The sequence below is a fragment of the Capricornis sumatraensis genome, chromosome 20 (assembly GCF_032405125.1).
Source record: "Capricornis sumatraensis isolate serow.1 chromosome 20, serow.2, whole genome shotgun sequence".
Lineage (NCBI taxonomy): Eukaryota > Metazoa > Chordata > Mammalia > Artiodactyla > Bovidae > Capricornis > Capricornis sumatraensis.
In genome coordinates this window covers 44,971,176-44,985,509 of record NC_091088.1, presented here as the reverse complement: position 1 = coordinate 44,985,509, position 14,334 = coordinate 44,971,176, and the positions used below count along the sequence as shown (strand labels likewise).

Genomic DNA, 14,334 nt, shown 5'->3' with positions numbered 1-14,334 from the left:
TTCAAAAATATCAAAAATACACTATAATGAGTCTTAGGACTACAATACGACAATGATTGCACAAAACCATAAGATATGAACTCACTGTCTGGATGACCTCCACTGGCAACAGTGAGAGAAAACTCTATAGCGTCTGGGAGAAGTGCATGAAATTTAGAATACAAGGAGCTTATGTGTGACTGAATGATCACCAAATGAGGGAAACAGAGCAGGATTTACTGTAGCTGCTTTTCTCAGTCTAGAAAGTGCTTACCCAACTATGGGGCAAAAGTCACTAACTGGAGAGAAAGATTAACTTGCCTCCATGAACCGGGGAGTCTGAGAGGCCCCGCCCAGAGGGAAGTAAAAAAGTGACACAAGACAGTTCTAGAGTGATGCTGCAGACATCACTGAATGGCTTGGAGACTATTTAATAATTGGTATGTTTATCGACAACAGCCAAGTGCTCCCTGTGGAGGTCTCTTCATTAGTGATTATTGAGTAGACAGAGGAGGGGAGCCTGTGGCTTCCAAGTACCTGCTTTTGCTGAGAGCTGACATGGAAAGAAGGGCATCATCTGATATTCAGCAGATCAGCCAAACCTAACTGGCTCCATCTCCTAGAAAATAGCACTCGCTACAAACAATTAAAATAGCACCCAATGATTACCAAGCTGCTCGTGTTGGTTCTTCTATACATCAGGAAAATGAATTCATCAACTTATTGCACATACACTCTACAGTAGTATAAGAAAGCCCTCACTTGAATGAGGAGTAATAATTCAATGACTCTATGGTATCACGGTAGCTTTATGACATACTAGCATTCAAATTTTCAAATACATTTCCAATCCATCTGGATAAGAATAAAAATACCATGGCTGCCAAGACGTGTATAGTTTCCTTTCTTCCATGGGACTCCTGGACTGCTCCCATAAGCAGGAGTGATGTTCTTTCAGAAACTCTCTTTAAACAGCTCCATTAAATGGGAGGTATACACAGGGACCTGAGAATCGTGCAGAGGCCGGAACCTCTGGGCTAGAGATCAACAGGCCTCTGCCCACCTGGGGAACGCGTCCTCTGGGTAAAGTCCTGGGAAGCAGATTACATTCACCTGGAAACAGATTACTGGCTTTCACCACCTGACAACCTAATCAGCTCACACAGTAAGTGTAAATGACTTCATAGGTCAAGAGGGTTCTGTGTATTTTTGGTGATGGGCTATGGCCTTTTCATCCTCTGTTTTAACAAATAGCAATTATAGAGGGAAGTGAATCAAAGGAACTTACAAAAAAAGCAATCAGTTTTGGTACAGCCTATATTAAAAGATTTTCATACAACCTAATGTTTCCTGAACATAAACCTGGGACATAAACATAAAAGAACACTGGGAATTTGAAGGTTCTTCTGATTACCAAATAAATACATTTACTTTCAGTTAAGTAGTTGCATAACTGGGCTTTGTAGTGGTTCCAATTAGCATAGGGTGGGAAACAAAGAGACAAGAAACAGTTCACAGACAAAGGACAATTTTAAAAAGCCTATACTATTAAAGTGGTATCATCCCAAAATAATTTTCATCACTATCATCTTGGGTTTTCCCTTCATTTTTCCTTCATTTCTCCCCATTTTCCCATAAAAAAATAAGGCGGCAACACACTATTGTTCCCATCTTTCTTACAGCACCTGAACTTTGTATGAACCATATTATGTTCCCCACTTCAAATCAAGACCTGAGTTCTACAATTTTTCAGTAGCTAACAAGTAGTTTGACACAGAAAAAAGTGTTCCTGACAATTTGGGGACTCAAATTCATATCTTAGAGAGGCTGAACACCAGACACTCACTGGTATGGAATCTTCCAAGAGTGTGTACCCCACTGACACGTACACATGGGTACAGGCCTCTGAGAAGATGAGGATACCTCTCTATGGAGAGGTCATCTGGTTTTCTACTACTGCTTCAGCAAAACTTAAAACCCCCAACATATGTATGTATAGAGCAACCCTATCTTTAACATTTCATTTCTCATGAAACAGATTTAAAATGATTCTACTCTATTTTCTTTTTAATTGTCAAAGTATTCTAAAAATTCAAAGCACATTCCCCACTGGGTAAAATTAAGCAATGTCAAAACTTTGTAGGAAAAGGAAATGGAACAGAAATATGGAAGGAACTGCATTTTGCTAGGCTTACATGGAATGTGCAAAAAAAAAAAAAAAATCAGTAAACCAGGTTTTCTGTAAGCTTAGGATTTTCTCAATCAAGTTTTTCAGAAATTGAGCCCAGTATTGTCAAGCCATGTGAGGTGGATAAGCATTTTCAGAAGACTCTGTTAACCATTAAAAGTTGAAACTTAACTCACTCCTAATGTTTTAGAAAACCATCTCTAGGCTCGAGAATGAGAGAAGGAACTTGTCTAACTGGAAGCTCCATCCATCCATCTGTTCTCATTCAGCCTCAGTCTATTCAGAGTCATCTGCTGTAACTCAAGGTTACTTGGATGTGAGAAGCAGCATCAGCCTTGGGCCCTGCGTACTAGAAGGCTGACTGCCAGCTCCACCTCATGTTATGCAAAGAAGCCAATCTCCAAATGCCTCTCTTGTGATCTTCTGGGAGATTCCGAGCAGGTGTCACATTTGTCAGTTATTCTCTTTTTGTGATTTGGGGGAAGTAGTCTTGTTCTTCACCCCTTCCCCATCTTCATCCCCCAAAGAAGATCCTACTCCCCTGTTTCTCAGGGACTTTCACAGTCTGACATCCAACAGTCCATTTCCCAGGGCCCTTTCTCGTACCCTCACAGCTGGCCCCAACTCCCGATGATCATCCTGCCTACGGACAAAGGATCCGGGCTGCCTCTAAGAAGATTGGCTCGAGTGCAGATTTGAAAATAAAAAGTTCACAGTCAGTGGAAAGTGCTCTCATTACATCACAAACATAAATTATCTGTTTGATTGGTTCTACATTTCCAATAAACATCATTTCAATAGGCTGTATTCTCGTAGAGAAGAAGGAAAAGCCATGTGACTAGTCACATCACATCCCATCAGGTTGAGATAGAAGGTGATTTCTCTGTCACAGAGATCCATCAGCAGCAATCAATAAAAGGAACCAATCTTCAGTTATTCCTCCACAGAAATAGTCCCTTTCCTGCCCAGGCAGGCAAATTCTCAAAATTATCCTAGGAGAGAAAGGGTTAATGGCAGGTGGTAGGACTGATACAGAGTGATGCCTGCCTGCTCCCCAGGAACCCTGGGGATCCCTATGCAGGTTAAATGTGAAACTTAACACTGATGGTGTTGACTAGCTTATCCAGAGCAAGACCCTGACAGCTCTCACCATTTCCACCTCTGAGATCCAGCCCCCTCTCATCTGTGGTTTAGAGATACAGAGGCAGAACGCCCCTGGCAGGGTCCCCTACCCTACACCAAGCAGCCTCGCGCGATGCCATGGCCCCTGGGGGAGGACTACAGAGCCGTGTCGAACTCCTCCGGGAGCTCGGTCCGATCCTCTTCACTGGGCTCAGGCTCGTGCCTGCTTTCCTGGTGGTGTTTCATTTGTTCCTTCACTTCCTCTTCTAGGTCACGAGGTATGACAAACTGGTCCTCTGGCTCCAGCTGAGTAGGGGCAGCAAAATAGCCAGTTTTCTTCTTGGGTGCTTCAGTGGCCACCTCGATGAGGTTCAGGCTGTCTTCCAGGGGTACGATAGAGCCATTGGAGAGCTTCTTTCCATAGAGACAGGAAGTGGAGGGAGACTTCTGTAACTCCGTCCGGTCTTTGCTCACTGGCAGGAGGATGCCACTGTTCACACTGTTCTGTCTTCGGATCCCAAATAACGATCCTCTAGCACGGTCCTCGGGGCACGGGGCAGGAGAATTCTCTGGAAGGGTAGGCGAGTTCTCAAGATCCCTCCCCCGACAGCAGTGGATATCTACTTCTACTTCCACCTTGCTGCCGTTTGTCATGACCCCTTCTACCGGCTGATCATCATCACTGTCCAGGCCATTGTCAGACTGGTTACTCGAGAAAGTCGCACAAGAGGGCTGGCGTTGGAACACCCCCGAAGTAGGTGCCGGGTGGAGGCTGCATCGCCTCTCTGGCCTCGGAAGCAAGCCAGCATCCAGGCCAACAGTGTTATGTTCATCAGAAGCAGTAGACCCCACCTCGCTGCTCACCTCTGAAGTGGACATCTCGCTACTGAACTCAGAGGCAATACCACTACTGGAGGAAGGAGTGGTCGGCTTGGGCGGGTCCTTGATGATGGCAGTTGAAGCAAAACCCATAGGACCTGGGAGCGTGAGCCCATTCATTTCACAAGTACAGCCTTCCTCACCAATGTTCAAATAAACCACCATCGCCCCCACATTGTCCTGACAACCATAGCTCTGGGCTAATGTGCACAGCTTCTTGGCAGCTGCTAATGGGTCTTGCACATGGCGTACTGCGTTGACTGCTTCTGTATATGACAAGTGTTCCCACAATGCTTTGTTTCCCAGAATTAGCAGCTCATCCTGAATGGTGAGTGGAGTGGAAGATATGTGGGGCTTGGGAAGGATCCAAGGGTAGAGGTATGTACAGCCCAGCAGCCGGGTACAGCAGGTCACCCCATTCACTTTGTTGTCCTAGAGAAGCAGAATGCAAACTTTGAGAAACAAGCAACAGTGACACACAATTTTATATCTTTCCAGATCACAACACTTAGGGCTCTACAATAGAATAGAGTTGACATGTTATATGGTTTTCTCCTAGAGTCTGTGTAATTTTAAGTGGATTTACAAAAAATAAATGTATAGAATTCCAAAAGGACAGAATATCAAATGGGTATTATACCACTAATAGTTGAGAGGACTGAGTTAAAACCAATAAAAACTAAGTGGTTAAAAGGCACCTCCATCTCAAAAGATATTCGCTCTAACATTAAGTATAGGCCTCAGCATGTTCTTAAATAGAGACACAACTGTTTGGAAAATAATAAGCAAAACTATCATTAATTCTCCATCACTCATATTCTGGCAGGGGCCAAAACTCAGATGGGTCACTAAAAATGACTTCTCATTAAAAGCAGAGTTGGGGGATTTTTCTGGTGGTTCAGTGGTTAAGACTCCACACTACCAGTCCAGGGGACCCAGATTCGATCCCTGGTCAGGCAACTGGATCCCATATGCTGCAACTAAGACCCAGCACAGCCAAATAAATAACAAAGGCAGAGTTGGGACTGAAGATATTAACTGGGTAAGAGAATCTTTATAGCTAAAGCACTGAATAATCCCTGAAGTCATTTGGCCTAGAAAAGGAAAGTCTGAATCCATGGCATAATTTACCTACTCTCTAAGGGTCATATTAAGAATGATATAATTCTAGACTCAGAGGAAAAGGAATAACCCTGGTTGCAAGCTGGGCATGTTCATCTGCCAGATGCTTCATACTGATTTCTTAATAGAAAACCAAACAAAACCACCTAAGCCCTCAATATATTAATTTCATAGCTGCAGTCATTCTTTGGGTGAAAATCCTGGCACTCTTATTTATCAGAACTTGTCACAAACTCAAAATTTATAATTTTATTTTCCTCATCTGTGAAATAAAAATAAAAGCACTTCTTTTATGGGGGTTATTGTGAAGGTTAAACAAAACAATGAAAGTACAATGCTTAAGCAGGTAACAAACAAACAGTACATGTCTATAATTATAAAAATGTTTCCTACTTGTCTAGGATTCCCTAAGAAAAATCTTAACAGCATTAATTAAATTATGTAATAGACTAATCAAATAAAAAGTTATCTTTTATCTTTCATTTGTTCTGACTAAAACACCCTCCTAAGATCATAGTTCCAGAATCTTCACAGATAGCATGAACCACATTAGAAGGATAATTTTTTGGTTTTGTGCTTCCTTGGATGGAATCTTTTAGACAGTCCTTATTGTAAAATTCTGACAGGACAGCCCAGAAGTGGACCCACACAAATAAGAGTCCACTGATCTTTGACAAGGAGCTAAGGCAATTTGCTGCTGGGACAACTGGACATTTACATGTCCAAAAAAAAAAAATCTGGACATGGAGCAAGCTACACTTACTAAAAAAAAATTAATTCAAAATAAATTACAGATCTAAATGTAAAAGACAAAACTTCTAGAAGACAACACAGAAGAAAATCTAGGTGACTTTGGGTTGGGCAATGAGTTTTTAAATACAACACCAAAAGCATGACCCATGAGGAAGAAAACTGGTAAGTGGGACTTCATTAAACTAAAAACTTCTGCTCTGCAAAAGATACTACTAAAAGAATGAAAGACATGCCACAGACTGAGAAAATATTTGCAAAACATTTCTGATAAGGACTTGTATCCAAAATACACAAAGAACTCAACAGTCAAGAAATAAACAATTAAATATGGGCACAAGATCTGAACAAAATTCTGCTTTGCTTTGCAGTAAACAATGTTCACATGTAATTGCTAAAGTCTCTTTGAAAGCAAAAGTCCTATGCTAACTTCTGAAAAAGGAGAAGAGTTATGAAATACTAGAAAATTGATGCTTCTTTATTAAAAAAAACAAACCAGAATATGTTCAGCCATAAACAGGAAAACTACTGTGAAACTTTGCACTTCAGAACAGGGATGTCAAACTATAAAACTTTTTCTTCTTGTGTTTTGGAATAAGAAATCAGATGAAAATTAACCAAGGAGGACATTTACATTTATTTTACATGTTAGGTATAAGTCTAAAGACCACAATTTAGGATTTTTCATTTTTAATTACTTTGCTCTTTCTTTCTGCTAGTCATTAGCTGCTCATTAGATTTTCTTCTGTTACTATTATCTGGATTGAGTACAATTTACAAGGCTTGATAGGAAGAAAATGGACTTTCATTGTTCTATGTAGAATAGCATTCATTGGATTCGAGGAGCAGAAGTGAGTGGTGGAGAGTAAGATTCACCTCTGTTATGATGGCTTTTTGGTCCTTCACCCTCTGAGCCTCCTCTGGATCCTGTTCCAGGCTGAAGACTTTAGAGAGTGGCACTGGCCTCCCACCTCGACACAGGACTGCTTGGCATGTGCCAACATTAGCCACAGTCAAGCTAAAGCTATTCACTGGATCGGCAGTGTCAGGACGGATGTAACAAAGGAGAGCCGAAGAGCCTAGTTTCTGGCCAGCCATTCCTAATTTCCTGTTTAGAAAGAAAAGAAAATGAAAACACAGCTAGTTTTAGAAGAAAGCAGCAGTCCTTCATATCCAAGACTTCCTCGTTTTTCTGTTGACCATGAACCCACCTCACCCTCATCCATCTTGATATGAGTGATGATGGTGAAGAGAGCTTTGCCTTCTACTCTTAGCTAAAAAATTTTACCAAAAGGGTGGGGGCAAAGAAGACAATAAAGAGGTAACTTTCTCTGCTGCTTCTGATTGATCATAATCAGCAATAACCTAACTCAGTGGCTTCCAACTGAAGCAAATCAGAACCACCTGAAGTGCTTGTTAAGTTTCTGATTCAGTAGGGAAAGGGCTGGCCCAGTAATCTACCTTCCAGCAAGTTTTTGGTGATGCTGAGGCTTCTGGTCCTAGAACAACACTCTGAACCACTTACTTGGGTTGTAAGTTCCCCAAAAGAAGGCCCATAGTTTTCCTTCTATTTCTCCCATGCACATGGTGTCTATCCCCAACCCCCAGCACTTGGTACACAATGCTAAGCACAGAACAGATGCTATCAGAAAGATCTGGTTTCAGATTCCAGCTCTCCCATTTATGGGCTATAGATCTTCAGCAAGTTAATGCTCCAAGAAATTTTTCCGATTAAAATACTCACCTCCTCGGCTTATTTAGAAAATTAAAGATACAGTATGAAAAATGCTTGGAACTGTGCCCAGCTCTTGGGAAGTGCCTCATAAATTGAGTTTCCTTTCCCAAATGCTTTATTTTCCCAAGTCCCTAGGCTCAATTCTATTACTGAAAAATAGACTTCTTTCCCAACATCTTTGTGTTATAATGACAGGTGAAACCAGCCTGGGCTCCAGGCTGTTGCATCTGAACACTGAGTATGCAAAGGGTCACTCTCTCAGTTGTCCGTATGCTTTAAGCAGCCCACCTGCTGGGCAAGATGCTCTATTAGCCGCAAAGAGTTTTCAACAGTTTGGTTTATAGGGTGTTTGCCTTTAAGGGGCTTAAGCATCAGCGAGGAGATTAGCTGGTAAATCCTCAATAATAAGTATTTTAAAAACAAGAATCTGATGAGTGCTTAACCTCTGTAGGTCACTGACCCTTAGGAGAATCTTATAGAGGCGTAACCACCTTCCTCCCCTCAAATGCACATAACACATACATAACACATGCTGTCTGGGCTTTCCAGATTCTCAGCAGCCTTGAGAAAACAAACAGCTCCCACAGGCTCTTTAAAGAGCCACAGTCCCCATGTTCCATGCTGATGGACAGAACGGTCATGAGACACAAATCAAGATCTCACCTTGCTCCTGTACTTATAATTGAGACCCAGACCAACCCACCTGCTTACCTGTGAGATACCAAGAAGGTATTAGCCATGAAAACTGTGTCATTTGTTGACTGCTGCACCTCTTCCAAAAGCACATCAGCCATGGTACACTGGAGAAGGCGAGGGAGCTCCTCGTTCCGGTCACCGTCAAACATGCCATACACAGCTCCCACCCCCTCTGCAAAGTTATCCACAGCTAGAGCAGACACACATAACCTATCACAACAGAAGAAAGACAGAGAAAGTCAGTGGCAAAGCATTCTTCTCCAGGGAGCTTCTTTAAAAAAGGAAGGGAATTCCCTAGCAGTCCTGTGGTTAGGACTCACTTCTAACACAGGGAACACAGGTTTGATCCCTGATCAGAAAACTAAGATCTTGTATGCCATGTGGTGCAGCCCTGATTGAGAGTGGAGAAGAATAGTGGTAAATCCCCATCTATACATGAAAAAAGCGTTACACAGAAGATAAGTAGGCAACATCTTAAAGAGTTGATGTCATAAGAAATGGAGGAATTCAGCCACATTCAGGAGCAGTACATATTACCTTTGCAATGTTACAGAAGGCTAGAAAGATGTTTTTTCTCAGTAGTGATAAAGGCCTATTATCGACACCCTTCAGTCAAAGACTTCCCCAAAGTGTACAACACACCTGTAGCTCAACAAGTTGGGTTTATCATATAACAATGAAAGAAAGCACACCATGGGACTCAAGAGTATATTAGTGGGTATTGGAAAAAACCTAGTACAGGATTTGGAAAAAAACCTAGTATAGTATTTGGGTTTGGCTGGATCACTTTGGGGAAACTCTAACAAAGTGGGGGGTGATACTAGATTGGGTGCTGTCAGAAAGCAGGGCTATTCTGGGACTTCCCTGTTGGTCCAGTGGTTAAGAATCTGCCTTCTAAGGCAGGGAGTACAGGTTTGATCCTCAGTCGGGGACCTGCCCCACGGTGCAGCCAAAAATTTTAAAATATACATATTAATAAGAGAAATTTCAAATCCTGAAAGATGATGGTGTGAAAGTGCTGCTCTCAATATGCCAGCAAGTTTGGAAAACTCAGCAGTGGCCACAGGACTGGAAAAGGTCAGTTTTCATTCCAATCCCAAAGAAAGCCAATGCCAAAGAATGCTCAAACTACCACACAATTGCACTCATCTCACACGCCAGTAAGTAATGCTCAAAATTCTCCAAGCCAGGCTTCAGCAATACGTGAACCGTGAACTTCCAGATGTTCAAGCTGGTTTTAGAAAAGGCAGAGGAACCAGAGATCAAATTGCCAAAATTCGCTGGATCATCGAAAAAGCAAGAGAGTTCCAGAAAAACATCTATCTCTGCTGTATTGACTATGCCAAAGCCTTTGACTGTGTGGATCACAATAAACTGTGGAAAATTCTGAAAGAGATGGGAATACCAGAGCACCTGACCTGCCTCTTGAGAAACCTATATGCAGGTCAGGAAGCAACAGTTAGAACTGCACATGGAACAACAGACTGGGTCCAAATAGGAAAAGGAGTACCTCAAGGCTGTATATTGTCACCCTGCTTATTTAACTTATATGCAGAGTACATCATGAGAAACACTGGGTTGGAAGAAGCACAAGCTGGAATCAAGGTTGCCAGGAGAGATATCAATAACCTCAGATATGCAGATGACACCACCCTTATGGCAGAAAGTGAGGAGGAACTCAAAAGCCTCTTGATGAAAGTGAAAGAGGAGAGTGAAAAAGTTGGCTTAAAGCTCAACATTCAGAAAACAAAGATCATGGCATCTGGTCCCATCACTTAATGGGAAATAGATGGGGAAATAGTGGAAACAGTGTCAGACTTTATTTTTGGGGGCTCCAAAATCACTGCAGATGGTGACTGCAGCCATGAAATTAAAAGACGCTTACTCCTTGGAAGAAAAGTTATGACCAACCTAGATAGTATATTCAAAAGCAGAGACATTTCTTTGCCAACAAAGGTTCATATAGTCAAGGCTATCGTTTTTCCAGTAGTCATGTATGGATGTGACAGTTGGACTGTGAGGAAAGCTGAGTGCCAAAGAATTGATGCTTTTGAACTCTGGTGTTGGAGAAGACTCTTGAGAGCCCCTTAGAATGCAAGGAGATCCAACCAGTCCATTCTAAAGGAGATCAGTCCCGGGTGTTCTTTGGAAGGACTGATGCTAAAGTTGAAACTCCAGTACTTTGGCCACCTCATGCGAAGAGCTGACTCATTGGAAAAGACTGATGCTGGGAGGGATTGGGGGCAGGAGAAGGGGATGACAGAGGATGAGATGGCTGGATAGTATCACTGACTCAAGGGACGTGCGTTTGAGCGAACTCCGCGAGTTGGTGACGGACAGGGAGGTCTGGCGTGCTGCAATTCATGGGGTCACAAAGAGTCAGACACGACTGAGCAACTGAACTGAACTGAATAAGAGAAAAAAATGTTTAATAAAGCTAAAAAAAAAAAAGCAAGCAGGGCTATTCTATGGTTGATAATCTCAACAAAACTTAACTACAGGGAAAGAAGGTTAGCATAGGAACAAAGCTGTGATTGATAAAGAAAGGAGCAGTCACCCATCTTAGTTACGAGGTGGGGTGTGAGTGTTCTGTGCACATTCATCTTGTTGTGTCTTACCAGATCACAGTCTCAGAGGAATCTTATCTGATGTTGACATTCTGTGATTTGTTTATGTCAAACCAGGAGAACAACATGGCCTAGCTTTCAGCATTAGATCTGTTTCCAGATGTCAGGAGAATTTTCTCAGTCTTCATGGCCATGATACTCACTTATTTCTCTGCCCTGCCATCTCAGCCAGTCCGTGGCTCCAAAAGGTTGATGTAACTGTAGAATCAGTAGTTGGCAAAGGTTTCTGATCAATTTTCAGGGTGGTGATATGGCTGTGGGAAGTGGAGGAAGGGAGGTTTAAACCTTACATGCATCTCTACTTTACAAAAGCTATCCCAACAATAATTTGTTTTTACAAAATAATCTGTTGACATACCAAGACTCATTTCCAGAGAGACCCACAGACCAAGAAGGAAGAGAAAGAAAGAAAAGGGGTAGGAGGAAGACATACGGGCCAATTTTGTAATAACTGATGCCATTCATTTCACTGAAAAACTAAGCACAACAAAGATTTCTAGTTTCAACCAATTGTCTACTTAGTTGAAGTATTTTGATACATTGAAGTCTCGGTACAGTGATTCTGCACTGTCTTAGATGTAACACAATATAATCTGTGCCACCTAAATTACCTATGCCTGCTATACGATCAGACCACTCAAGATAGCTGTTCTCTTGCTCTCTGTACCTCCCCTGCTTGACCAAGTCCTGTCTCACTCACACCCTACTCACCTTACTGACCTTCCCTCTTAATCAGAGAGCCTAATCATAAACTCATACATAACGCCCCAACCCACCTCTGACCTCCCACCACTTCACCTAGCCCTAGCTAGTGACTGTTCTGATCTTTAGATGTGAACTATCTATCTCTACTATGACAGTTTATCAAAGGCAGGGGTGAGGGGGCGTGCTCCTCTGCTGTTTCCCAGGTAACCGTGACCTCCCCCTCTGCAGTAGATACTACCATGTCCTGCACGCCATCTGCTGCACATGGTGGAGTGTTGCTCTAGTACCTTGGTTCAAACAAGTAAGAACCCCCTACCCTTTAAACCATGATGTCTCTGTTGCCTCCTCTGGGCTCTTTCTTTGGTCGTGGGCAAGTATAGGGTTTGCAAGCCTGTGGGATGCAGCCCCCTGTAAAGGTACTGGGGTGCGGCTGAGCAGCAACCATGATGCTGAGCTTGACTGCTGGACAGAACACCCAACACAAACTGGATCAAAGAAGAGAACCAAGGGGCTTTATGACCTAAGTCATCCTACAGCTTTAATAAACTGAGGTCTGCACAGTCATTATGAAGAACCACACAAGGCTGGTGGGAGTAAGAGCACACGTGGATTCAACATCAGAAGTCTTCCTACCTAAATGTGTCCAGTGTCTTGTGTTCCAGAACCAGATTTGTATTTCCAGTCAGGTCCAGGTCTTGTAAAGTAGCAGGTAGAGCCTCTGGAATCAGGATTTCGGTCAAGTCATTGCAACTTAGGTCTACAAACTGAAAGGAAAAGGGAGAGATTAAGTTAATTCTTAACTCCCTAACGTTCAAACTCCTACTATATCCTCAAAGGGAATTTCATTTCTTTCCAAGAGTCAGTTAAATATACTGTGATCCCAAACTGCCACTTTCTTAGGAGTCACACTCCAGCCATCTCCCCAGGACACAGCACCCAGAAGTACCTGGATCTGAGGCAACTGCAGTATTTCCGGAAAAATACTGATGTGGTTGGAGTGGGCCACCAGAGTGTGCAGCCTTTTGCAGTTCGCAATGGTCGTGGGGATGGTTTTAAGCTTGTTACCACTTAGGTTGAGTTCTTCCAACTGCTCCAATTTATTTAGTTTGCTGAAAAAGAAACACCAAAATACCATACTGCACCTAAACAAGCAGCTGCCAAGCAAGTTCTACAGCAGCCAGAGTACAGAGGGGACCAGCCTGTGGCCTGGTAACTGGCCATAATGAACAGCCACCACGGTGAACGAATGTTCCCGCCGAGCCTCAGCCTCAAATGCAGCCTCATCTGCCTCCCTCTCAGTGCACTTTGAGAGCTGGAGTGTCCCATGGTTCTACTGCAGCTGCTGGATCTTCGGGGCAGGAACGTCTTCCCAGGGTTAACTAGACTAATTACGGTACTGCTTTGCCACTAACTAGTAGCAAAATACTGGATAAGTTAGTCATTGGACATCAATATCCTCAGCTATAAAATAAAAAGTTGTACTAAATTATCACTAACATTCCTTTCAGTTTTAATTTCCAGTTATTCATAACATAATCCAGCTTCCATAAACTTTACCAAGTGCCGAGCATAAATACAACCCTGTACCATGGGCTGTGATGCAGGCCATTCACACTGTCCCAGTGGAGTAAGCCAAGCTTTCTATGCAGTAAGCAGAATCGCTTCAGAGGGCCTAACATCTTTATCTAGATTTTTTAAAACTGTAAAGATAATAAACTGCTCTAACAGAAAGTTTGTATTGCTGTTTACTTGCTAAGTCGTGTCTAACTCTTTGTGACCACATGGACTGCAGTCTCCCAAGTTCCTCTGTCCATGGGATTTCAGAGGCAAGATTCACTAGAGTTATGGGTATTCCTTCTCCAGGGGATCTTCCTGATCCAGGGATCGAACCCACGTCTCCTGCATTGCAGATGGATTCTTTACCACTGGTCTACTAGGGAAGCCCACAACAGAAAGTTCAGAAAATAAAAAAAATATATCCAGAGTACCACCACCAATCTGAAAAAGTTATTTTCATTTTGCTGAATTTCCTGTCAAATTTTTCATATGCAGATTTTGCATTAACTCTGCCCTTTTCATATATCACAGATAATTTCCATTGCTAGAATACTAAAAAATTTGTAATAATTGAGTTTCGTGAATTAAAATTGCTTTCTTATTACAATAGTAATACTCACTGAAAAATATTGAAAAATAAAGCTGAACATAAAAAAAAACTTTTAACCCCATGACCAGATTTAATCTCCGATGACAATTTGGTAGTGAGTATTCTTGTCCTTTTTAATGCATGAAACCCTACTTTTTTTAAAATTAAAACATGGTGCTTATTACATGTACTGTTTTATAACTTTTTAAAAAACTTAATCATATATATTTAAGGTGTTCCCATGTCCAAACCTCATGCTTTTCTCTTACACAGAGACCCAACATCTATATCTCAATCAGTCTTACTGAGCACCCAGAACTGTGCTGGATTCTGAACACAATCCAAAGGAAACAGAAGCCTTGGACTGTGCCCATGCAATTATAAC

General features: G+C 42.2%; 1 protein-coding gene across 2 annotated transcripts in view; it reads right to left on the bottom strand.

Moving 5' to 3' along the window:
• Positions 1 to 3,445: 3,445 nt before the first annotated feature.
• The window catches only part of PHLPP2 (PH domain and leucine rich repeat protein phosphatase 2), a 51,365-nt gene continuing 40,476 nt past the window's right edge, over positions 3,446 to 14,334 (bottom strand). For both annotated transcript variants that reach the window (XM_068993009.1, XM_068993010.1), the window contains 6 exons: positions 12,750 to 12,912; positions 12,437 to 12,567; positions 11,242 to 11,352; positions 8,487 to 8,681; positions 6,917 to 7,148; positions 3,446 to 4,600 (listed from right to left, as the gene is read on the bottom strand). In XM_068993009.1, the coding sequence (XP_068849110.1) occupies positions 3,446 to 4,600; positions 6,917 to 7,148; positions 8,487 to 8,681; positions 11,242 to 11,352; positions 12,437 to 12,567; positions 12,750 to 12,912 (1,987 nt within the window). The remainder of the gene's footprint in view (positions 4,601 to 6,916; positions 7,149 to 8,486; positions 8,682 to 11,241; positions 11,353 to 12,436; positions 12,568 to 12,749; positions 12,913 to 14,334) is intronic.